At 45.7% G+C, this 26672-nt stretch overlaps 2 protein-coding genes across 3 annotated transcripts in view; one reads left to right on the top strand and one right to left on the bottom strand.

Moving 5' to 3' along the window:
• Nucleotides 1–26672, top strand: part of RpL24 (ribosomal protein L24) — a 493457-nt gene that overhangs the window by 221097 nt on the left and 245688 nt on the right. The gene's annotated exons all lie outside the window — the stretch shown is intronic.
• The window catches only part of LOC126521694 (macoilin), a 47838-nt gene that overhangs the window by 7056 nt on the left and 14110 nt on the right, over nucleotides 1–26672 (bottom strand). For both annotated transcript variants that reach the window (XM_050170428.2, XM_050170429.2), the window contains exons 4-10: nucleotides 23002–23131; nucleotides 20654–20720; nucleotides 19001–19106; nucleotides 16738–17239; nucleotides 7628–7786; nucleotides 6493–6675; nucleotides 1535–1655 (exon numbers count right to left, since the gene is read on the bottom strand). In XM_050170428.2, coding sequence (XP_050026385.1) covers nucleotides 1535–1655; nucleotides 6493–6675; nucleotides 7628–7786; nucleotides 16738–17239; nucleotides 19001–19106; nucleotides 20654–20720; nucleotides 23002–23131 — 1268 coding nt within the window. The remainder of the gene's footprint in view (nucleotides 1–1534; nucleotides 1656–6492; nucleotides 6676–7627; nucleotides 7787–16737; nucleotides 17240–19000; nucleotides 19107–20653; nucleotides 20721–23001; nucleotides 23132–26672) is intronic.

The raw sequence follows: 26672 nt of genomic DNA, 5'->3' as shown, positions 1-26672 counted from the left end.
TGTCAGCCCGTGCCAACACGGCAAAAGTCGGTTTTATATGCCCGATTTTGACAAAAATTGCCTCTAATTTCGTACACTGCAGCCAACAGTCCATTGTAGGGCGGTCCCTTAAAAGCGAACTTCGTTGCATTAATAAAATAGGTAGAACAAACTAAGGCTGAAATATGGGCTGTTATACAGTCAAACCCACTTATAACAATATTCAAGCACCACGAAAATTTCATTGTTATAACCGATAATTGTTATAACTTGGTTGCATTAAAAAAAATCAAAATAGGGGGATGGCAGAGCTGGTGTGAGAAAACTATAATGGTGGGGAGGCCAGTGCACCCCCCCCTCACCACCTTCCTCCGCCCGGCTGCTGATTGTGTTCACTAGTTTAACTGCTTCCTGGGTGCTCCGATCGCGTGTAACAAGCCACGGCTGTCGGCTTTAAAGAATGGCACTGCTATAACAACTGCAAAGAAGTGTCATGGGTGGAAAGTGATATGCGAGCACTGCCGAGGCATCACATTGGTGGCCCCAAAAGGGGCCTTTTAAAAATTGCGAGAAGGCTGCCGCACCAGCCTGTCAGCTTGAGAAATACAGAAGAAACGTTGAGGAGAGATTGCCACAAGCATCTCGCCACATATTTCTCACTGGCCTGCACAAGAAAAGCCTATGTCCGTCAGCCTAGCATGCTTTAGGCGAAGCTTGCCGACATCCTTCTCCAAGGCATCCAAGTGCTCCACGTAGTGCAGTGGGATGTTCCTCGCGAAAACAAAGCCCCGGAGGAACTGAATCATCTGCCGGGCCTCCTGCGAGGACAACGTTGAGGCAGCCTGCCCTACCGCGGCATCGCTGCCGTCGTCGCCGTCGCTATCTGATGAAAGCATGTTCGCGACGATTGTCTCATCGGTTAGAAGCACTTAGTTTCCAAATCTATAGCCGTGTGCTTTCTTTTCACCGGCAATGTCGTGCTTTGCCGATGATCAGTGGGTGGATCCGCCATCTTCCTCTTCGGCGGTGAGTCAAGCGAGGTTGAGAAATTAAGCTGTTTGCAGAACAGCGCTGAATGAGGAGCCAGCGAGAAACATGCGAGTAATCAGCTCGCGGTGCAGTTCACGCGGTCCATTCGTGTTTTGGAGGGTGGGGCCCATTTGTGGTCGGCGGGGTGGAAGGGCGACAGGAGAAAGATGTATGAAGATGGCTGAAAAATGATCGCAGGGTGGCTGCTGGAGCAGCAGCCCATCGTGCAGCGGCTTGAATTTCTCATTTTCTTTTTTTCTTTTCAAAGATATCGCATTTCGCTACCTTTGGGCTTGGACACCCAGCAGACAGACTTCAGCTGCAGGCCTTAGTTTGATTCCTCATAGGGGCTAGATTTCTCTTCATCTTTTTACTAGGTCATCATATCAAGGCCAGATAAGACAGACCAAAGTGGGGTAAAGTAGCCAAAGAGTGTTCTTGCATTTAAAAGGAAAATCACTGCGCAGTAAAACACACTTGGGAACAGAATGGAACAGGGAATTTGAACAGAAGCTGTTGATCTTACTTGCGCCTCCCGCTCCATGGCACGCATCTGGTCCTCTCGGACCTTGAGGTCCCTCCTGAGCTGCCGCACGTCGTTCTCGAGGTCTCGCCGCCGCGCTTTGCAGCTCTCTGTACACTCACTCCTGCATAATCCACATGCAGACATACATGCTAATGCTCAATAAAGTAGGGAGAGTTGGCAAAGCATTTTCACAAGGAATAGAGCATAAATGAGAAAACACAAGACCTGTGTATGCAGATACGTTACCTTGTTTTTCAATATTAGTGACACTGGTTTAGGTAGCTTTCATGACAACATTTAGCCACAGGCCATTGCAGACAAACACACTTGAAGGCCAACTGCAATAAAATATAACTCGGGCTAAGTGCATTATAAATGAAAAACATATACATCTGAAGCAATCTTGGCAAATGTGATGGCCAGGTAATTGCCTAATTTTCCTAATAACAGCCTTTAAACAAACCACTTATACAGATGAAGCGGGGACCTTGGCGGTTCACAGATATGATACAAATCTTAAAGCTCTGCCTCCAAGGAGGAGGAGGCGGTTTTAAAGAAAAGAAAGGAGGAAAGGTAGTCCTAGAGAGCCTGTATCTAGCCTGCTACTCTTCACCAGGGTAAGGGGAAATGGGAGATGCAGAGAGAGAGGTAGATGGCAGGTGACTATGCTATAGTGAATACAATGAGATGCTATATATGCAAGTCCAATACATAGATGTGCACTGCCTATAAAGGCACCACTGATAGCCACCCAGGAGGTGCCTTTGTATGCTCAAGATGCAGTAGCAGATGACAGCACTTTGCAGACAGGGTGGCTGAAGTTTGAGGCTGTGATTTTCCCCTTCGTTCGGGTGCCGGACCACTACTTCAGCGATGACAGCTGCAGCAAAGGCACAGACCTCTATGAGAGGAGATATGTACACGGTGTTAACAGAGTTTGGGACAAACTAGTCCGTATACATGTCGGGTGCATCCCGCAGACAAGTGCAATGAAGCCCAGTTGTACAAAGTGGAGCTCATGTTAAGTAGCCACTTCATTTTGTAGAAAAATGCAACGTCTCAATAGTGGAAATACGTGCGTGTGTGAATGAGAAGAAAGGCACCCAAGAGGCCTCATCATTTCGTTCCTCCAAGAGGCAGGTTTGTGTCGAGTGAGATCCCTAACAACACTTTGGAATGTGAACGCCGTTCAAATGGATAATCGGCGGCACGTACCATGTGTTCGACTTATTATGTGTAAGAATAATGTGTCCACACAAAATGTTTTCGTGTAAACACATTTCATAGTCTTCACACTATACATAACCTAGCGACGAGCGTCTAAGCCTGTCTCGCATAGAAAGTACAGCAGGGATATTATGGCACGATGAGCCTGCCATGAGTACTGCCTGATCTCAAAGGTCATTGCCAGGTGCTTTGCTGTTTCTATGCGTTCAGAGTTCTGTTCATTTCTTGCAAGCAGCAATGGCGGTGTTTTAGTTTTAGTTTCAGTATCAAAAATGTCATTTTTGCAAACCTCTCATTACACATTTCCTTGTATTCCAAAAGCAAAATTTTGCATGAAGGCTGCTTTATATCCATGTCATCTGAAACTAGGCTAGTTATGCTATAAAAACCTTTTGTTAAGGTTAACCTTTAGCCCTTTTAAGGGTCAAAGACGGCACAACAAACAAATCCCAAATGGTCGACGCTGTAACGTCTATATGTTTGAAAAATGCGCCAGTTTTTCAACTCTGCGTTGCTAAGCAAGTGCTGCCACCCTGTGTGGATACAGGAAATCCTTTTGCCTCTTTTTCTTTTTGCTCCATAGTCTCTTGGTTTTCATTTTGGTTTTGACTTGTGGGCTGTTTTCGTTAGTTTCATCAGCAAAAATGGATGTCTATCTGGTTTCTAATCTCTCAAAGTGTCACCACTAGAGGTCACCGTTTATTGCCCACAGGCAGGGGCTGGCATATATAAGCGATGCTGTCGTATACGAGCAAACCGCCATGCCTGTGCTTCTTTTCTCAAGACTTGCGAAAACTGATTGCTCCTCGTTGGTGATGGGACGAAGGATTACTGCAAGTTTCTGACTCATTCGTTTTTTCAGACGGGTGCACCACCAAAGTTTTCGTGTGCGCCAACATACATGATTCGATTACGCTATGCGCATGCATGTTGGTTGTTCAGCTGCAAGTGAGTCAAGCAGCGATTCCTCCAGTGCGGACTACTGCCCAAGTGCCGAATCGGAATATATCTATTTCAGTCCATCTACTATTTTATTCTTAATACAAGTATTTATGCAAGCCCATCTGTATTATGAATAAACAACGCACGTTTACCTATGGAAAATATTTTTTTGTAACTTTATAATCACTCTAATAAAACTGCGGTATATATATTTTTCTTTTTCGGAATAGGTAAGTCAGAAGATTTTAAACCTGCAATAAAAAGATTCAACACCAGTGGGTTGCATTCGGCGAAAAATGTCTACCCTCACGGGGTCAAGGGACACTAAGTGAAAACACTACGTAGTTGAGCAAGGCCTGCACTTTTTTTTCTTTATGTATTTTACTGGATGTGGGCCTTAACACGAGGCAGGCTTACGGATAGCAGTGAAGCCTCGAACTGCACCCAGACTGCTATGAAAAATAAGGTTAACTGCTGGCTCCTGACTAGGAACACATTTACCATCTCCCGCCGATTTTTTTAGACATGGACAATGCCAAAAAAATGTCAGAATTGGGAAGTCCGAAAAAAAAAAAACGAATTGCAATGGTAAAAATCTATTTGTTTTTTAGGGCACCAACACAGCGGAAAATTTGTTTACAGACTTTTTCCCTATTCAAACGAAATTTCTCTGAAGTTTCATGATGGCCAAGGCTGCGAGTGAAGCCTCGAACTGCACCCAGACTGCTATGAAAAATAAGGTTAACTACTGGCTCCTGACTACGAACACATTTACCATCTCCCGCCAATTTTTTTAGACATGGACAATGCCAAAAAAATGCCAGAATTGGGAAGTCCGAAAAAAAAAAAAAACGAATTGCAATGGTAAAAATCTATTTGTTCTTTAGGGCACCAACACAGCGGAAAATTTGTTTACAGACTTTATCCCTATTCAAACGACATTTCTCTGAAGTTTCATGATGGCCAAGGCAGCGGGTGCATTTCTCAATCACCATTATGGATCGTTGTGAAGTTCGGATATCATGTACGTGGCCTAGACTCCGTGACACTGTTAGTTTAGGCTGTGCTGCACAATAACCAGTTTAGAGCTTGTGGTGATGCGAGACTCTCACACGACCCCCGATACGTTGTTTTCCCCGCATGTCTTAAGTCTCCTGTAATCCAGCTTCTCTGCGTAGCTTAGTGCCGGCAGTGGTCAGTCTGGTTGCAGCGCATTACGAGATGGCGTGAGTGTTGCGCTGCTGAGGCCGCATGGCGGCAGTATTGGTCAGGCACAAAAGGGAGAAGACTGTTCTCATTGGCTCCGGGTCGACAAGCGGAGCAGACGTTCCGCGTGTGTGCAGACCCATGCTTCTGCGGGACCGTCTCACGAGGCCTAACCGGAATGGATGAACAAGATCGTTCGAATGTGCCACTGTTTGTATGACACTATATGCGAACAACCAGGCGTTAGTGTCCAGCATGGGCAAACATATTCGCTTGCTATCTGGTCGAGGCGAGTCGGACTTCCGCGATTTGTTGCATGCCCATTGGCATGTTTTGTGGATAGTAACTCGGCTAGCAGGCATTAGTCCATGAAAGGTGCAATAAATGCCTTTGTGATTGTTTGCACTACTGTGTTGTCGGTCCTTTGTCCCAAGAGCATGGGTGAGAACTCCACCAGCTTTACTGCGTTTACGCCCACATGCAAGCTTACACTGTTCCATGCAGCATGCGCACACACAAACTCGGTAGTCATTCATGGTAGTTGCCGGATGATCGCCTGCAGACCCCAATTTCACTTCACGCACGTGGTCGTCAGTTCAGCCTGTGCATGTGATCTCACGCCCTATCGCCGATGTGGTCTACCTGTACAATGCATATCATATTGACCGCAAATAAATACGGGGACAGCGGAAGAGAACACAAAAACAACACGGCCGGTATTGTCAACTTATTGACAACACCGCCCGTGTTGCGTTTGTGTTCTTTTCCGCTGTCCGCCGTCTTCATTTTCGGTCAATATGATATGCAGTAAACACCAACTAGGCCAAACTGAAGTTCTACTGGTACAATCATTTTAAGGGCGAAGTTCCGCAACAGCTTACAGCCCGGCAAACTTGTCAGCTAGGTCTAATCACATACCATAGAGTTGGCACCCAAAGTTGCAGTTTAGTGGCGAGTGCGGGACACGGTGGTGATAATGCCATTGTTGGCAGGACAACTAGTGCCGTCTAGTAGTGGCTTGTGGAAGTTGACCAGCACGCTCGTATACAGTGATGCTTAGTGAAACTTTTTGTCAAAATCTTTGCACTCCAAAGTAGGGATGCGGGCCTTACTTGAAGGCGGGCCTTACAAGAGTAAAGGGTATTATGCCGAGTTAGATCAGACTTATTTGTCTAGAAGACTATCATTGCTTTCTGTCTACAAATACTATATGACTTTGTTACATAGGAAATTTCCACTAAAGAGCCGCTGCTGCTCTTCAATTTGACGCCCACACCAAGGTGGACGAGTTGAACTAATCCCCACATGACCTCCCTCTCAACCGCTCTGTGACTCAAGCAGTGCTGACGTCACATGAGAGGTACCACAGTCAAAAATAGGTAGCGCCACTGCAATTTTGTATTATTGTCATGTTTCTTGATTACGAATGCTCTGTTCTTGCTACAAATGAAAAATTCGTTACTGCCAGAAGCCACTCTATATTTTCCTTTTAGGTGCCCCTTGAGATAAGGTTCCACACAACTACCCATACAGACACATCGGCTGTAACAAGAAATGTGACAAAAAAGGAACGGTGTGCCGACCTCGCTGTGGCCATGGCGACTGCTGCCCGTGCAGCTGCGGCCTCCTCAGCCTTCTTGGCCTTGCGCTCCTGGCTGAGCTGCGTCTCCAAGACACTGCGGAGCTTCCTCTCCTCCTGCAGCCGCTTCTCCAGCAGGCTGACGTTGGACTTGTCCTGCTGCCGCGCTGTCACTAGGTTGTGCAGCCTGCGCATGTTGGCCAGTTATGCCAGCTGATCGTCACATGGCACCAAAAACATTTGTTCCTCAACATCGTACTAATTATAATCTGCAGTGGAAATTTCTATGCCTTATTCCAACTAGCACTGTAAGTGAGGAGCCATGGTTAAGCCAACACTGCCCCATAAATTATCGATGTGGGGCCAGCATTGTCCAATACAGGGTCAATGCAAGGCCGGCACTGTCCAACAGCAGGCCAATGTTGAGCTGTTACTGTTTAATAAAGAGCCAATGTGGTCCCCAATGTTGAACCTATACAGTGCTGGCTCTACTTCCTGTGTTGCTAGGGTATGCTAGCTAAATTATATGCTATCCATTCGCATAGACACCAGCGCTACGTTCCTCTCGAGCAGCTTTCTTCATTTAGGCTGTACAGGAAAACGCATCACAAACACAACCCACCGTGATTAACATCAGTTATAGTAAGCAGAAAAAGTCTGAGAAATCTTGCAACAACCCTGGTTCAGCCTTCAGAGTAATCTAGTCATTCAAGCATTTTGCACTTTCTACAGAACCTCGATGCGAGCTACACGGTCACTGGATATGAAGCTTGCACTTGCATAGTAATGTCTGTCTGAACAGTTGAAACGAACACATTAAGAGCAGCTGGCAAAGATAATAGAAAGGTGAAGCACAGTTGCTCATAAATGGCACAATACTGCTAGTCTTGCTAGTGTGGAACAAACAGCTTTATGACAAGAAAAGAGAGATTGTAGAGGGAAAGAAAAATAGTGGCTATATTGGCGAGAGGTACCGTTGGGTCCCTACAAGGTTTTACCAATCCTTGCTATAAGCACGAAACAAACTTTTTGTATTCTGTCATAAACTGCATTATGACTAAGTGCGACCTTCCGAGACTAAAACAAACAAAAAGAGCAGCAAGGAAAGGCATGCAAAAAGTGGAGGACGAGTAGCCTACTTGTTCTGCAGGCTCTCATTATCCTGCTGTAGCTGGAGCAGCTCGTTCTTGACGGACCGCTCCCCCGCACTTAGGTTGTGCAGCTGTGACCGCAGCTCCTGCTCCATCTGTCGACTCGCCTGCAGGTCTGTCTTGAGCCGCTTGACGTCGGCCTCCAGCCTGCCACAGCAATACAGAAGCATCAGCACAACCTCCAACCACAGCCGACTGAGAAGCAAACTGCAGTAACCATTAATGCGAACAGAAGAGAGCAACACAGGTCTATGACAAACGCAAACTTTGACAACTCTTATGATGACAGCTTTCAAGCACGCTTCATTCAGCTTTCACATAATCTGTTGCAGGTGGTGCCATCATGCTTCCTGAACAGAAGTCACCTGAAAAGAAAACTATGTTCTAACCCAAGATGTGACCCTGGGTCCACAACATGCCAGCAATGGTTGCCTCACTGTTCTATCACTTCCATCAGTGTTTTCTGCCACTGTTGCCATGCCAGTCTCATATTGTAATCCCTATGAAATGAGTACTGACATGAAATTCAATAGACTTTCTTTCCTCTATATATGAAGGTTCAAACTCTCCAAGTTCTAGAAGAATATTAGCAAGTGTCAGAGTGCCCTAAATAATTTACGCTATATTGCTTGTTTTTAACAGCCAGTCTGGCTTTTGATATCATGCAGGTGGACGCGTCATGACGTCATGACACATTGACTCGCTATGTTTCTTCAATTGCTGGAGCTGCCAAGCGTGAAAAACACTGCAGAAAAGTGCACAGCACTCTTGTTTTTTTCATGATTAATGTCGTCATAGTTAGCCTTGCTGCCACATGACATCAGCAACTATTGCTCTGTGTCAAGGCATCACAATAATGTCAATGTCACCAGGGCTGGCATTTTGAGATTAACTGTAATATCAAAGTGCCATCCTCCTACGTGTGAGAAGCATGTGGTAGAATTCCTACAACTTCAAAAATATGGATCAGTACTGCTTTGAGCCAGCTACTGATTTTCTAGGTGGCATTAAAGACTGTTCTACAACCTTTTGCAGTTGGGAACTGAACTTATTCTAGTCATATCTATAGTTTACCTTTCATCAAGTTCTAAACCAAGTTACTGGCAATAAAGAATTACGACAGCAGCTGGGCACACACCTGAAGTGATGCAGAATACAGCACACAGCAAGTTTTTCATGGAGCTTAGAAATAAATATACTATAATATTGCAATCGTCTGCTGCTTGTTCAAAGTACTGCGGTTTATTTAAAATATGAAAGCACACCAGGCATCATCAGGCAGGCGCTTTTCTAGCAGATGAAAAACCAGTGAGGTTTAAAGAGACACTAAAGGCGAATACTAAGTCAACGTGGACTGTTAAAATATCATTCCAGAATGATAGCAGTGCAGTGCCCGTCTCATGTCAAGAAAAGACTTAGTTCACAAGAAAACTGTGTCTGAAGGATCCGCACACCTCCAGCGCAATTCAAATTGCCCAGCCCCGAGTGGGGAGTGGTGACATTGCATACGTCACCACTCCCCACGCCACTACTGCCCTTTACTGCTGTCAGTAAGTAAAACGACGCCCGACAGATGGCACTAGGGTTTTCTGCGCAACACACTAATGCACGGCCATGGAGAAATCGAGCCAAGACAGAGTGTTGGATTCGCCGCTACAGCGCTCTTCTTGGTCAAGTGGCATGGACCGTTTGGGAATCAAACGATATCACCTGAACGTGGCATTCTCTGCTACTTGCAGTTTGTGTGAGTTTCATGAGCCAGAAGAACCACCGCAGCACTACATGATAACGAAACTACTGAAATGCGAAAGTGCGGGCGGTGCAGAGTGGATACATGAAACCTTTTGATCACCAGCGTCGTCAAGAGTAGCGCCAATTAGTTATTTTTTCTAAAAATCAAATAGAACTGGGAAAGTAGTATTTTCTTTCGTCTTATAATGCAATACAATGATCTTTTTTATTATGAGTGATTGAGTACTAGTGACAGAATTATTTTCAGGATTGCCTTTGTCATCAGGCTAGTACCTGAACATTTTGGGGAAGTCTCTAATCGTGTCCTGAATTTATTGATTACTAAAGCTCTGCTTGCAATAATATTGTCGCCATAGACGTTCTCGAGCCCTAATCTATGATTTTAGTTTGACTTAATATCTGCCTTTAATCTCCCTTTAAACTCTGGGACAAGTTTCCAAAGGCAGACAGTTTTTTAACAGACAATTAGTACAACCACATCTTGCAAAGTATTTTAACAAGAACTATAATGCAATTAAAAAGGCAAAACTTCAGCAACTTAGAAAAATAATAGGAAAGGTTGACATCCAGCAGACATCCAGTTGGCATCCAGTTTCCTTCATGGCATGGAGCCACCAGATAGGTTGAGTGGAAAGAATGATTTACACTTTGTGAGCAACTTGTTTTGATCTAAGAATCAAACCTGGCACTATGTTCCCAATTTTAATGCCAAAGAACAACCACTACAACACTAATTGGAGTCCCAGTGAGAAGTGCAGGAAAAGAAGGTAAGGATAGTCTATCAAAAATTGGCCCTTCAAGAGGGATAAGCTCCACATCACGAGTTTCACTGGCTGCCTTCAACTCAAGCAGTCAATGTAGGCTTCAAAGCTTTTAAATGAACCAAGTAGCAGATTCTAAACCAACAATGCCAACAAACAACCTCAGGTACTTCATGGCATCCTATGGATGAAAAACTTTCTTTTAAACCTTAATGACATAGTGTTTCCATAACTAGCCCAGAGGGTACTTCAGCACAAATGTCCTTTGAGTTTCTTTAGTGGCACTTCAAGTTGCATTGAGGTGACAGGAAGCACAAGTGTCAGCTAAGTTCAGCAGAGGCAAAGTCATGACTAAAGCTATGCAAACACCGCTCTTTAGCCACAAAAGTGTCACAGCACATAACTAAAACATTTTGCCATGGTACTTTTTGTACAAAATTCGTCACTAGGCATGTCGCACAAGTTGTAAACCACCCTGAAGCTACACCGTTTTGAGTTTTCTCCTTAAACAATGGTCCTCTGCTCACTAAAAAATGTTCAATGCACACGGCACTGGTGCCACAGCTTTATGAGATTGCTGCATGAAAGAGTACTTAGATTGAAAACACAAGTAAGTTCTGCATTACTTATAGCTCTAGAACTACCAAACCATGAAAAAATGAAAAGTGAAGTGATCAGAGAAAAAAGAGAATCCATCTCCATTCCACCCTGTTAAGCGGATGCACAGCAAAGCTGTAGACGAAATGTAGAGCCTGCGACCGCGTTCGCACCCTTTCCGTTTGTGCTTCAATGCTTCAGTGGTTGCTGTGCATGTTCACGGCATCGCTTCTTTGCATGTGTAGCACTATGCTTTCTTGGTGGCCACCCAGGCGTTGCACCATCAACATTATTGTAGTGTCTGCGACCACATTCGCACCCTTTTCATTTGTGCTTCGACGCCGTAGTTCATGTTTGCGGCATTCATATACTCGCACGTAACCCACGTTCACAATGTGAAACACCACTGCAACTTTTTAAACAGTGTTTGTTGTAATGTTGATTATGGTTGCAGCACACGCTGTGCAATAGATGCAACGAGCAGGGTGCCCATGAATCAATGACAGATACATCTTGCGCACATGTTTGTCACACGTGCATGCAGGCGTGCGGAACTGCAGCATACATGCTCATTATAGTAGGCCCAGCTTCTGATGCACGCGCATTATTGAACTAGTTAAATTTCTCAAAGTAAAATGCTTCACAACATTTGTAAAGTACGAATTACACATAACTCGCAATTCGAATACACGAGAAAACATAATTCTGTTACACTGAAACATAAAGCCTTCCTGCGGCCATTTCTTCTTGTGTGGGCAAAACTTCGCATGCAGGTACGAAAAATCTCGACTAACTAGAGGCTAACAGCGTCACTGTAAAAAGAAAGACTTTACAAAGCTGCAGAACTGAATCCTTATCACAGTACAGAAGTCAACAAAAGCCAATCTGAAAAGCCTGTATTTCCTTCCCATCATCCCAATGGCAGTTGAATGACAGTGCCGCAAGCTTTCCTTATAGTTAGGTTTGTATGAAAAGCCAAATGTGCGACAAGGGTGGTGATTAGGGCTAGTTGGTGGAACATCGACATACTGAGCAAACACAGCAGGCAAAAAGAATATGCTGTTGTCTTCCACAAGACCTGTTTGGCTGTGCTGTTTGTCCGATATGCCAAATGTGGTTAACTGTTTATCATCGACAGGGGATCACACTGCTTTTGTAAAATGCGACCATTCTTGTGTATTTTATTTTTTTCACACAAAAAGGACCCAAATATACAGATATGTACCAATAATTAGGTGCCTCCTCTGTTTAGTAGTGAACTTAAAAAGAGGCATTTGGCTTTCATTCTCTCAGCTTATTAATAAGCAACACCTTTCCATGAAGAAAATGCTGAGGCAATAAAAAGAGTAATCCACCAGTCCACACTACTTGAATTAAGGGTGGGCGAATGTTCGAAAATTTTGAATACCAATGAATATAAGATTTCTATTATTTGTATTTAATTCAGAAACTATGCATTCAAAAACTTTTGGATAGGATACAAGTATTGAAGGTAGGATACGTCTCCCTTCTTATGGATTGGTATATGTTGACATTCTTCCTGCTCTCTGGTACATCTGAAGTCGTGAGGTATTGCGTATAAAGGGCTGCAAGCTTTCCAAGCATGATATATCCTCTATCTTTGATTAAATAGACTGTTGTTCAACCCTCTCCAGCCACTTTTCCCTCGGTCATGTCTTGCAAGGCCCTCCTAACTTCATCACTAGTTATAGAAGGAGCCTCTGTATCCTGTTCATCACTACTTCGAATGAAGGTAGCGTGGCTGCTATAGGTACTGTACAAGTCAATATAGAATTTTCCCCCACCCTTCTGCTGCTTTTACTATATCATAGAAATTGCTGATGATATTATCCAGCTTATCTTTCAGTGCATACATCTTGCCTTGTTCTACAAATGGCAGGACAAATGTATAAACAAATCCGTACCAAAGGGTGCAAGGAAAAGAAAAAGGGGGGTGGGGGGTGGAAACTATGTGGTTCTCTGTGCTTTCCAAACAGATCTACGTGCCACTCAGGCATAGCGCACAAGAACACTTCACATTACATGCATACAGTTGCTGTGTCTTAAGTTCATAGAGCTTAGAAACTTACAGCAGGAAACTGATGCTCACGGATGCTGTGGCAAATTATCTTTTCGTCCACTTTCCCTTGTACCTTATTATTGCGATAGCAATTATACATGGATTTGCAACTTGCATTTGCGCCTTAGTGCCGCGTTGGTAAGCTGTCACGGTATCAACGTGCAAGCGTGGCTTGCATGTGGAGGGTTAGGAATTCTTCAGAGGCACACAGCGCGTTTGGCTGCAAGAGTGACGATGCTAAGTGGACACATCGTCACACCCTCCTCAATCGACTCTGCCGGAGCCATGGCAGCGTTCTGGCTTCTGCTGGTGGCACGAGCATTGTGTGCACACACTTTAGCGTTCCAAATGAGCTGCTCTGTCATACCACACCATGCTGCATACATCAGTCTGAGAGGAACGGACAGCAAACATCAAGCTAAATCTATCTAATGCTTCCTTTGGGTGCTGACAAAGGAAAACAGTTTTTCTTCGGTCTCACCTTGTGAAACACCGAGGCCCCACGGCTGCAATGCCGCTGGCGGTGCTCGTCATCACTCTATCTTTCTGAGATGCCTTCAGCGTAACACTGAACCTTGCTATTGCTCTCAATGCTTTGCCTTTGGATGAAACTGCCAATTTCAATTCTACATTATGATTAAACACAACAATTAATTTCCCATAAGCTTTCTTGGGCTTCATTGTTTGTTCCTTCATATTGTTGTGAACAACAAAATTGAAGCCCCCCAGATACCTTTATTCTTCTTGCTTACTGCAAATACATGCGACACAGTGTTTGTGCGAAGAGCTACAGCAGAAATTTCTCTAGTGCATCAGGTCACATCGATCAGGTCAAAAGGCAGCACAAATGTTACAAGCTTGACGTAATCAACAACTTAATATCATTCTAAATGCAAAACAAAACCAATATACAAAAACAAGAACTCTAATGAAATGGCCATGGTAGGAAATAGAAAGCTGCACTACAAGATGGGACTGCAAGTGCAAAGTTATACTATGGTTCATGAACATGAAAACTCCAGGATAGAGATGGGCAAAGCGGCTCACTTCAGTGAGTGGCTCGGAGCAGCTCAGCTTGCTGAAACGAACCGGTTCCTCTGAATGGCTCACTTAAATCTGTAACCTGTGGTATGCATAGTCTACTTATGTGGCTTTGAAAAAATGATATACAGTCGAACCCGACTATATCGAACCCGTTTACATCGAATTATTCTATATATCGAACAATTTCTGGTCACGGTATAGTTGTAATGAGTATATATAGCAAAAATTACGCTTACATCGAACAAATATTGCAGTGACTCCCGATATATCGAACGTCAAGCGGCGGAAAAGTGCCCCCAGAAGTTGGCTTTCCCTCGCGGTAGCGGGGAAACCCGGCGGCGCGGCTCCATCCAACCGCTCTCCCTACCGTGACCGCGCTGCCTCGGGCTGTTCGAGCGAGCCGTCGACACTCCCCCTGTCGCGCATAGTGGAGTCTATTAGGCCACATCCTCCCTCTTTCTCTATCATCTTTCACTTGCCACCCCCTCTCCCCTGACGACGCTTCGCCGTGCTCCCTCACGGGTTACAGAATCAAGCGTCCTTCCTTTCTTTAGATCACTATCTAGCGACACTCCCCAGCAAAAAATGATCCTGGCCCGCCTACAGCGCTTGCTCAGACAGCCAATCAGAGGCTCTTGTGCTGTCTTCGTGCAAGATGGCGAAAGTGCGAGTTGTCTGGCTGCTTCTCTGGTTTATCGTGTTTGCGCCTTGTGGGCCTTCTCCCGCAGTGTTGCCGTGATGAAGCGGCAGAATTCGCCTCTCGTCGTGAAGCTCGAAATCATAAATCGCGTCGAACGCGATGAGAAGTTCGATGTCCCCGCAGCGTGCAAGATTCCGAGGAACACTCTCGGCACGATTAGGGCTAAAGTGGCCAGACTCGCAACCCGGTGCCCATGGGGCCCGACGCGTACCCACGGCCGTGTACGAGGGGTTCTTCATACGTGCCGGTTTCCGCGTGCTCGGTGAGGACTGTAAATTCTGATGAATGCGACGAAGCCGTTGCCGGTGTTGCCGAAGTTTGGAGCGAGCTGTCAAAATTTCCGGGACATTCGAATCAACGGTGGACGAGTTTGTGAGTGCAGATGATGGTGTCGCGACCACGGTAGAGCCCGGAAACGAAGACTACATCGCCGACATCGTACCGAGCACAAATGAAAGTAGGCACATTGAGGAAAGCAACTACGGTCCTTTGCCCACATCCTCCGAAGTGATTGGTGCACTCGCATTAGTCCGGCGCTTCTGCGCGAATGCGGAAGGTTGCGGCCTCAGCTGCTCCGACTCCTTAGACAACGTGGGGAAGTGCGTGCGTCGCAGGCAGCGAAATTGCCCAAGCAGAAGAAAATGCAGGACTAATTTATGCCAAACTAAGCTAGTTTCGTTAATAAAGTGATTTTATAAATGGTATGTGCTTTTATGACATCCAATTATTCAGCAGGCTTATATCGAATTATGCTCTATATCGAACTGATAGGCGTTTTTTTGCGAGTTCGATATAGCCGGGTTTGACTGTATGTGTTAATATAATAAGCATGTTATAGGCAGTTGGACTATGCTGGGTGACTAATACATAATTTATTAATTTAGAAGCGGGAAGCTTTAATATTAGTGAACCTTTCTTTTCTGATACTGGCGATAAAATGCTTGTTATACTGTAACTGGTATGTCACTGATTAGGCAGCGTTCGCTCCCACCTCGGCGTGCTGACGACCTAAGGTAAAAATTGAGATGCTGGCAAAACACTAACACACAAGCAAATGTTCGGAAAGCAAGATGCTTGTGCGATCGCACCCCTGTGAGACGTGAGCCAATGAGCTGAGCGGAGCTACACTCTAGCGGAGCGGAGATGGCAGAGTGACAGCAGTGGACAGAAACAGACCGGCAGTCGAGTCCGAGCTAACTGGAACTCGAATGAAAGTGGTTGAACGGTTGGAACACGGAGAAAGACCAAGAACTGTCGAAGTCACACCCAGAAGAGCTGGCTCAGACGGAACGGCTCTGCTTGACTTTTCTCCAAAAGAGCTGCTGCTCACTTTTACTGATCCATGGCTCACTCAGTCTTTAACTTGAGCAGCTCAAGAGATCCGGCTCACTACTGATCTGTACTCCAGGATTCGCTTCTGAGTGATTAGGTAAAGTAGCAACAGGGCTCAATGTGTGCGCAAAAATAAAATCTCGGCTCTAACAAATGCAATGTGTGACTGACAATCACAAAAATAACCCCATGGCTACGCTTGCAGAAGGGTGAATTTGTAAATATGATGTTGAAAACACCCACAAGCTAAAGCATATCACAGGGTGCCAGTGGCCAGCAAAATTCCAGATCTTAATGTCAACAGATGACAACTTTACTTTCTTGCAATCAGTGCACTCATGTTTATGGTTTACCAGCTTGGCACGCTCTCTGAAAGACAGAGACGCAAAGAAAACGGCACTGCCAATGAGTGGATTGAGTTTCATATACCAACACCCATAATGTCTTCTACCTCTTGCTTTTCTTACTGCTGCATGCCCTGCGTCACATGCTAAAGACATAACGAAGAAGAAGAAACTTTATTAAAGAATGGTCTGGCAGATTTTGTTGTGGTGGCTTATAAGGAAACATCTTTTTTGTGCAACTTCTCACTAATATTGTCAGGTCCACATAATACTGTCCACTGTATTCTTTTAATTATTTTTTATATCAGTGCTGTAGCCACCAATACAGTGTAGGCACACTGTTTTCCATATTTCATCTTCTCTTTAGTGCCACTGTGCTGTCAGACCAACTCATGTAGTTTTTGCAACTAAACATCAAATCCACAACTGAGTGAGCACACAACAGCAAACGCTTTAAAAAATAAGAATAAGCGAGCGACTGCACCCACCTCTGATAGTGCTCATCCCTAGGATGGTGGCCTGCCACAGCAAGCGGCGTCGCTGTGAGCGACGAACTGCTCAGATTGTTGTTTGTTGTCGTGCAGTTGTTCTTGGCTGCTCGCCGGCTTGTGCTGCCGCTGGAGGCAGTCGACACCGCCTCCTTCACGCAGTTGGCCTGCTGCTGCTGCTGCTGGTTCCACTTGGATGACCGCGCCGTGACGCTGGGAGACAACACGCCGCTGCCACCATTGCTGCAAACGCCGTTCACTTTGAAAGCAGTCTTGTCACGCACTTCGTCGGTGCTGGCATCAAAGTCGTTCACACTGGATGTGCGGCGTGGCGGCGGTGCTGTGCTGCCTTCTGCGTCGGCCGCCTGCTGGCACTCAAACTCATGCTTGTCCGTTGGCGCAGTTGAGTGGCCCTTGACGTCAGCCTCCGCGTACCGTGCCTTGCGGCTCCCCAGGAACCCGTTGCTGGCCGGGGGGCTTTCCTCACCCAGCTTGCACAGCGCTGAGTCACCAAACACCAAATTAGCACCAGTCGAGACAGTGCAAGGGTCCCTCTCCTTATGCAACAGCAAGTGCAAGTAGAACACAGCGCACTTGCAATGTGATACCCCAAGGCATGATGGCATGCTGTACATAGCTTATGGTGATCAACCACTTAGAGGCCAACTGCAAACGAAAGTCAACCTCCTTGCTAAGTCACAAGCCAATAGTACATATGTTATCAAACAAATCAAGGAAGAACTGCTGGGAAAATAATTGTGCCATTTTTTATTTAACATCTTTTAAATAGCATGTCTGCAGACGACAGGTTTGATGCGTATCTTAGACCATGACCTTGGAGATCTTCAAGGAGGTCATGACCAGTTGCCGCGCCTGATTCTCAACATTCCACATTCTGCGTCATTTCCAGTGAGCAGTGCTGGCAGAGTTTCCTTTGTAGTTTCAGAAGCGAAAACATATATTATTGCACGCTTTTTTCGATACATCCACTTGCATTTTAAACATAAAACCTTTCATGAAGGCGGCTCTATACACTACTTAATACAAGGCTTTTTATGAGACCCAAAATTTCATTGCAGTCGGCTTTTAAAGCTTTATAGACATTTGTGTTAACTCTTGCGAAAATAAACAGCATCTAATAATTCGATTATCTCAGCACATTGAATGTAATGACCTGACTGTTCCCTCTAAAATCTACTCCTCAGTTATCTGGGTATAGCAAGATAATAAATAAATAAGTATTGCGAAATACTATATAAGAAACAATGCTAAATGACTGTGGCACAGGAAATTATTAACATGTGGTAGCAGACTTACGGGGTTCAGTTATGAGCTGCGAGCGCTCATGTCCTATAAAATTCACCCTACTCTCACTATAAAAACACAATAATTCAATGATTATACATGCTGTGGGGATTGTGGCATGTCCTGTCGCCTTTCGGTCAGCGTCTGGCTACTTTTGTTGCTCCTGTTCTCCTTCCACTTGCGGAAGAATTAACGTGACGAACAGGCTGACACTTCGCTGTCACTTTGCCCAAGAAAGTCCAATGGGTAGCATCCACTGAACAACTGGTCACAAGAATCAAGTCCTTCCTCTTTTGGCCACACACAGCGTGACCACGAGAGCAAGGACAAAGGAGTTCTCTCCAGGACAGCACACACTTTTCTCATGCTTGATGGCCCCTTTGAGCACTTCAAGCTTGGATTTGAGTTAATCTACAGTGCCATTCAACAACGGTGAGCATATCTTGCGTGGCTTCTTCCTTGGTACTAAGCTAAACAGGGGTGCCACGTGCTCATGCATGATCCTACTATGCCTGCCGACACTTGTTGGAGGCTAACTCAACAAAGATTGCCTTACACTCTCACGACCTGCCTGTTGGCCACTGTGAGAATGCAGCATAGCCGCGGGGGACCATTCCTTCATTCATTACGTGTTACGGGAAGCTTTCATCTCATGGCCACATGCTAACTGCGCTCATTCTGTACATTTGCTCTTGTCGTGGGACGCCTTTGCTTCCCATGCCACCCAAAACCAGACATTTGTAGGGTCATTGTCACAATAGGTTGGCTGCAATCTTCATTGACTTGGGCGCTACGGTGTTTCTTAAGTGTGGTTCTCAATGCCCTGGAAATTCTGAGCATGTCCGTGCTGCAACACACCACTGTGGCTCACCAAGATTGAATCCTGGAGTAGTACTGTAGAGACCCCACAACCTGCACATACACGTAGCTACAAGACATCTCCAGGGCAAGCACTCACTTTTGTCAGAGCTGCTCGACGTTATACTAGGAGGTTCTGGAGGCAACGCCTGCTGTAAGAGCTGAAGGTAGAAGTCGTTCTCCTTGGCCACTTCTTTCTGCTTTCTCTGCAAAAGGTAGTTTTGAAATGGTTTGTTCCCTCTTTGCCAATTAAAATCTCATCAAAAGCAGCTGTAATCCTCAAGGTGTGATAATTGGTTTTGAGAATTTTGCCGAGTACAGTCCAGCCTGGTTATAACAAATTTGGCCAGGATAGGCAATCATTCTTTATGTGTCCACTTTTCATAACATCTGGTTAAAAACGCATGCTGCTAGCTCCTTGCATATGTTTCCAGAGTGAACACTTCTGGATAATGGCCTTGAGATACAGATCACCTAGTTGCACCTTTATTGTCACTCCAGATGTCGCAGACACCAACTCCAGCAACAGCTATTGCATGGGCTACAGAGCGTAAAGCAAGTGCTATCACCATCACAATCAGCAACAATCTCAGCCAGTTCATTCTAAGCTGATGGGAGCAAGATCATTATTGCCAGTCTGCTTAGCACCACAGGCAATGAGGAGGGCCTTATCACTAGCAGAAGTGGGGGCCATGGCAGACAGCGCGGCAACAATGAAGTGGTGATAAGAGCCACATCACAACCTCTGCCCCCTCCCCGCTCCTTCCTCTAGGTAAATGTACGAAGAGATGGTGATAATCAGCTGCTACCTTTATTTTTTTTTCTTCTGTTGATTAATGAAACGAAGTGACTTTTATGAAGCAGCTTGGCAGGGATGCAGATGTTCTGAAGGCCTGCTGCGATTAGCTTCTCTTATCAATACGTTCCAAAATTTGAAAGTGCATTAATGTGTCCCTTGGCTGTGGCAGCATTTTTCTTAGCTATATCTGGTGAACTTACATCACTTGCTTCATAAGTGGATTCAACATGTACTGAAAGTAGATAAACAGGAATTGGAAGTAGAAACCTTTTAATTAGGTCAACATTTTGTAACACATTAGTGTGTTAGAAGCAGGCTAGACTGTACTTGAGAATACAATGGGTGTGGCTATAGTTTATAGCTCTAAATTAAACTTTAGGAAATGTTCTCTATGCACTTCAATCTTGACACAGAGGCACCCCCTCCGGTGTACTTCCTCTATCACAGACTTCATGCTTAACCACAGAGAGCTACAGCTACTAAGCTTTCAAATGCAATCTTTTCATCTAAGAAGGCACCCTACATACTATACAAATGACAAGAATTTCAAAAAAGTGATAGACAAGTCTAATATTACCAAGTACTTGGCAGTAATATTTCAGAAACTTAATAAAAAGATAGCAATGTTGCTTATGTAGGGAAAGAGAACGAAACAAAGGATGTCGTGAAAAATATCTCTCAAACGGAATATGTGAATTCATTGTGATGGTAAGGATATGTTATAATTCAATGCACTGATTCGAACTGTTTTGTTCGAAACGCCCATTTTTTATTGGAAAGGGTTGAAAACTTGTTCTTATCGAAAAAAAACATTGGTGTGCTGACTGAACTACATGAATTATGTGCCCAAAATAAGCAGCTAAGAATAGGTTGAACAATTTTCTAAGGTACTACTTTGCCATAAAGTGTCACCATCAGACCGGATACACTTGAAAGAGTGAAGGTGCTACTTACAAGTCGCATCCTGTAGCCAATGTAGCTTTTGACACAGAAACTCATTGTAACCATAGGATAACCTATGCTGCAATGCAAAGATGGACAAGCATTAGAAATGCAGCTTTGCCACTTTGTTTCTTTAGTACTAACATGACATTTTTGGCTAGTCTTTTTTTTTGCATTAAGTGAAGGACCAAGCCCTATAAAATGCTAGCAAACACCAGAGCGTCATAAATAATTTACTATAATACTTGTTTCTATAAACCCATTTTGGTTTTCATACTGAGAAGGTGGCTGAGCCATGACATCACAATTAAGGGTGTGAAAATAGTAATATTTAAGACCGAATTGAACACTAATCGAACAGTGCCAGAATCGAATAAAAAAGAATATCAAATCCTTTTTTTTAATGCTTTTCAAATAATGAACCGCTGTTTTCACCATTAATATACAATAATTTTCACATCATACTATATTCGCAGTGTAGACAAGCTTACGTAATTACATTGCACGTTATAAAGAGTTGTTTATTTGCACAAATGGAGTATTAGCAGCGAATGAGCAGGTAATTAGCATATTCAGCACTCACTGGCAAGGGTGAACGACAGCAGATTAGCCGAAAAAGTCTAACTCCCACAACAATGTAGTGCGCTCAACTATGTCGAACATCTACTATTGTTGCCGGGATGAAATTTATTGCAATTTTGCCCCAATTTTATGCTTGATCTTGTACAGTTGGCAATTTAATATATTCCTAGATTATCTGAAAAATGTTTATATTTTTTAATACTGACTATTTAACAGGGAGCACCAAATCAAGTAAGGCAATATTCTATTGGTTACTCAAAGGTTTCCAATACATTTACGTGCCCACAGTCGCAGTGATTGCTGTGGCTGCCACAAACGAACACAGCCAGAAGAAATGCGTGCAGCGCTCTTGTGAATTTTTTTTTTTTTGAGCAAAACCATCACATGTGGACTTACTGCTACACAATTTCAACAAATTTTACTCTGTGTCATGTTGTAACAGTAATGCTGATAATGTCAAGTTCAGCATTTCGAGACTAACTCTACTGTCCAATTAAAAACTCTTAATAAGTGTCTCCCAACCTTCACATGTACGAAGTATGAACTTTGTACAAGCTTCATATTTCCATAAAAGACTCTAAAGAGCAACGTCAAATTAAATTGGACTGGTAACATATTCTATCAAAACTATCTATTTACCAACATGGCAGAAAGTGGTTGAAAAGCCTTTTTTCTAATATATTCATATTCAACTAAAACATTTCTTTATTCAATCACCCCTAGCACTTTTTGTACTAAAATACCAATTCAGTTAATTAGGTTGATAGCAGAAGACATGGATGGGCTGCGTTGTTACCAATAACCTTTTAATGCAAGGATAACAACATATCTTAACAATACCGCAGTTGTTCATAGCAGAGGAAAGCAGAGAAGAGATAGACAAGTCGACAAAATTTAGAAAAGCTCACTTCCTTTTCCTTGTCACCGCATCTCTGCAAAATGAAGCATCTGGGATGCCACAACAATAAACTCAGTTTAAAAAGGCCCTGAACCACCCCTCGCGTTTGGTGAAGTAACATATTCTTTGGGGAGCATACGCTGCTGTAAACATCTCAGCAGCAAGTTTTGTTGTCGTACATGGTGCGTGGAGCTTGCAAGCGGATTGTGAAGTCACCTTTCTCTTAAATGCTCTCTTTTCAACAGAAGCCTGCCTCCTTACTCTCCTAAGGAGGCAAGCTTATGCTTTATTTCGTAATGAAGCACATTCTCAAACACAAGTGCTACTGGTAGCTGCGGTCGGCTACATAGTGTAGATACCGCGCTTGCTGTGGGGTGCCACCACGAGTCCACTGGCTAAGCGCACTGCAGCTCATGGAGGACAACCACGTTTGGCTTACGTTAAGCGTGTCATAAGCACCAAAATCATAAGTCGTGGCGTCTACATTAACATCCAAAATGAAATTCGAACTGCACGCCACAGTGACAATTGGAAGCCGGAGCGCGGTAGGCACACCCCACCGTACCATAGCCTTCGCAGTGCAAGGCATTGAAGAAGGAACGGGAGCACAGCAGAGGCCGTGTTTGATTGCCAATAACTCCGCTTCTGCTGAACGCACTAAATTATTTCTTGCGGCAAAGCATTTCAGAAACAGCCTATTATCACTTCAAATACCTTTCTCCACATCGATAAAAAGTGGTTCAGGGCCCCTTTAAGCTCAAGAGGAGCCAATCAAAAACAAACAATGAAATTTTTAAAAATACCCTGTACCCCCACGCGTGCATGTATGCACGCACACATGCATACACACCACTTAAAAAGGAAACCAGCTCACACTTACCAATGTGCTGCAAATGGCCTGCACAGATCTAAGTGGAAGGCCGTGTTTTTTATGTCTTTGAGCCGCACTGTTGCTTCTATGTACATGAAAAACAGCCACAGCGACAGGGTCGGAAGACAGATACCCCGTTCTGCAATGCAAGGAAACATGCTCCGTGAGTGAAATGCCCGCCCCCATGCTGGTGACTGACAATCGACACTCACTGTTAAAGTTTCCTTCGTTAACATTTGACTTTCTTATGCCCATTTCTATCAGCATTGATTGACAATCATGCACTCTGGAGTTGATGTAAGTACGTTTAATTCTTTTTTTTTTTTGCTGCAATGGATTAAGCTTTATCAAATAGTGTACACAGCAAGGTCGAAGAGAAAAGCAGGAAGAGAAACTGCACTCTCATAGAAATTCTGGAAAGGTATTTCTCTTACTTGGAGTTCAGTCTAAACCAGCACTGAATCAATGGAAAACTATGGGTACCTTTAAATGGTCATTTCTGAGTACTAGCAGCAAGTTCATGTGAGGCACCATTAAAGTTGTGACGCGCAAGACCCGCGGCAAGCCAGCCCAAGACCCATGACGAGGAGCCGCGGTTCTCGGAGGCCAGGCGCGGGATCGACGGTAGTTGACTGAGCGACGAACAGGTGGCGTGAGTGCGGGGAGGACAGCGGCGCGAGCGTGCGGGAGGAGTGTGGTTGTGTGGTGCGGAAGGTTGGCGTGCCGGAAAATAAAGGGTAGTTCGGGACCACGTGTGGCGTGTCGTCGATCGTGACAAGTGGGGGCTCGTCCGGGATCTACGTGAACATGGAGACAGTGGACGTTCCCGAACAATTGGTACAGCATCTGCTGGGGCAGACGAGCGGATCTACCATGGAACGCGAGCAAATCGCGGCAGCTGTCAGACAAAGACTGATGGCGGCCGAGGCAGTGCCTATGGGTTCTACGACAACGGCGGCGGCGGTTCAACCGGTGAGCGACTGCGCTCCACGCTCCACAGGAGGTCAGCCAGGTCAGCCTCCAAGGTTTAAGGGGTTCAACGACCACCAGTCCCCCGAGGAATTTTTGGACCGGCTTGAAACGTTTTGTTTGGTCAGCGGTGTCGCAGCTGACAAGAGGCTTACGCACATTGTGCCTGCTGCGCTGGAAGGTAGCGCGAAGTTGTGGTGGCGATTTGTGAACTCGTTTGCGTCGTGGGAGGAGTTCACTGCGGCGTTTATTGCGGAATTCTCCTCCATTGACGCGAAGCGCCGCTTGAAACAAGAGCTGGAGCACCGGACGCAACATCCCCAAGAAAATTTAAAGGAATTTATTTATACCATCGCGGCCTACTACGACCGGATTGGCGGCGAAGTGCCCGAGTCGGAAAAGGTTGACCGCGTGCTGCGGCAGATGCACCCGCAACTCCAGGATCTGGTGGAGGGAAGACAGTTCGGCAGTCTCGCGGAGTTGGCGAATGCCGCTGACGGTCTCATGGAGCGTTTCTGGAGGCGCATGCAGTACAAGCCACCACCACCCCCGACTGACCAAGTCGCGAGAGACTTGGCCTTCCAATCGACTATAAACGTGGCCGGCGTGCCGGGAACACAACCCGGAGGGTTGATCACAGCGGCTGCCGCGCCGTTCCAGTATCCGCCGGCGGCATCCCCCTGGCCGTTGCACCCCGCGGCGATACAGCCCTCCTACCACCGAGACCAATTGCACGGATTGGCCGCATTCGCCACAAGGACGCCACATCTCTCAACGCCGTCACAGCACCAAAGGTACCAGCCGCGTGACCAAAGAGAATTCAACTGCCATCGCTGCGGAGGCGTCGGTCACATGGCCCGCGAGTGCCCTACAGGTCGGCGTGGCGGCCCACCCCGCTGCTACCAATGCAACGGGATCGGACATATCCGCTCTCAGTGTACGGGAAACGGGGGACGGTAGGTGCTGCACCGGCAAGCACCTACGAGACTGCGCTGCAAGTAGCGGCCTTGGCCGGCAACAAGGAGCCTCTCCTGGAAGTGCAGATCGGGAGGACGACGTTCCAGGCCCTACTGGACACAGGCTCGAGTGTGAGCTTGCTTGGATTGCCGGCGGCAAGGGTAGCGGTCGAGGCGGGCGCCAAACCCAAGACACAGGAACAAGCACTCTGCCTGGCAACAGGTTGGTCTCAGTCGACGACTTCCCTCAAGTGCAAAATAAAGTGGGCCACAAGCAGCCGCAATCAACGCTTCCTGTGTGTGCCAGACTTGTGTCGGGACATTGTGCTGGGCAGAGATTTTTTAACAGCAACAGGCATCTCTTTACATGTATCGCTGGGTGGGTGGACGATTGGAACCGATCCACAGTGCATGGTGCCATTTGCTAAGCGTGAAAAGGACCCAGCGACAGCACTTGCAATAGAAGATGGAGAGTCGTACCACTTGCACAGCCTCTTTGAAGAAGTGCTTGTAGTTCCAGGCATAGAGAACATGCATCAGGCTGGCACCAGGGAACTACACCCAAGCATGAGTAAAGTTCTCGATGACTTTAACCATCTGTTTACTACAGTTGCGGGATGTACCACCCTGGCTCAGCACCTCATTGACACGGGGGACAGTGCGCCCGTGAGATGCAAGCTACGTCCAGTGAATGCAAAGAAGCAGAAGATCATTGAGGGCTGTGTGGATGACCTCCTACAACAGGGCCTTATAAGACGAAGCACCAGCCCATGGACTAGCGCCCCAGTGCTCGTTGCAAAGAAGTCTGGAGGCTACCGGCTCGCTGTGGACTACCGTCCGTTAAATGCACGCACCCGAGTACCTGCCTACCCAATGCCTCGAACTGACTGGCTGCTAGCGCAGTTGGGCCGAGCAATGTGGTTTTCCAGCTTTGATCTCTCCCAAGGGTTTTTCCAAATTCCTGTTTGCAAGGCTGACATAGCTAAAACGGCCTTCATTTGCCATCAAGGTACATTTGAATTTACGAGGATGCCCTTCGGGGTGGCAGGTGGTCCAGCAACTTTTCAAACCCTAATGGACCGGGTGCTGCAGGGAATCAATCACCACTTTGCTATGGCATTTTTAGATGATGTCCTTGTATACTCAGAGACACTGGAGAAACATGTTGAACATGTAAGGGAAGTGCTACAACGCATTGAGGGTGCTGGCCTTACGATTAATCCAGATAAAGTACAGGTCTGCCGTCAGTCCCTCAAGTTTTTAGGTCACATCATCTCCCCTGGGCAGTGCAGACCAGATGAGGACAAGGTGCGTGCAGTGCTGGATTACCCTAGACCCAGTACAGTTAAGCAGCTGCAAGCCTTCCTGGGACTTGCCGGCTACTATAGAAGCTTCATCCCTCACTTTTCACTGACGGCACATTCACTGACCAACCTTTTGAAGAAGAACGAGCCATGGCAGTGGGAGGAGTGCCAAGAACAGGCTTTCACTGCACTCAAGCAGGCCTTAGCTCAGGATGCTGTTATAAGCCTCCCAGATCTAAATCGACCCTTTGTGGTGGAGACAGATGCAAGTGGCATTGGCATTGCAGCTGTGCTGCTGCAGGCTGGCCCTGATGGTCTGCAGCCTGTTTCCTTCATTAGCAGAGTCCTTACAGCAGCCGAGAGCCATTATACTGTCCAGGAGTGGGAATGCCTGGCAGTAGTCTGGGCAGTGGACAAGTTCAGGGCATATCTTGAATTTACGGAGTTTGAA

This window comes from Dermacentor andersoni, chromosome 6 (genome assembly GCF_023375885.2).
Source record: "Dermacentor andersoni chromosome 6, qqDerAnde1_hic_scaffold, whole genome shotgun sequence".
NCBI classification, from domain to species: Eukaryota; Metazoa; Arthropoda; class Arachnida; order Ixodida; family Ixodidae; genus Dermacentor; species Dermacentor andersoni.
Note: the sequence above shows the minus strand (reverse complement) of the source record. Positions and strands in the feature narration are given on the sequence as shown.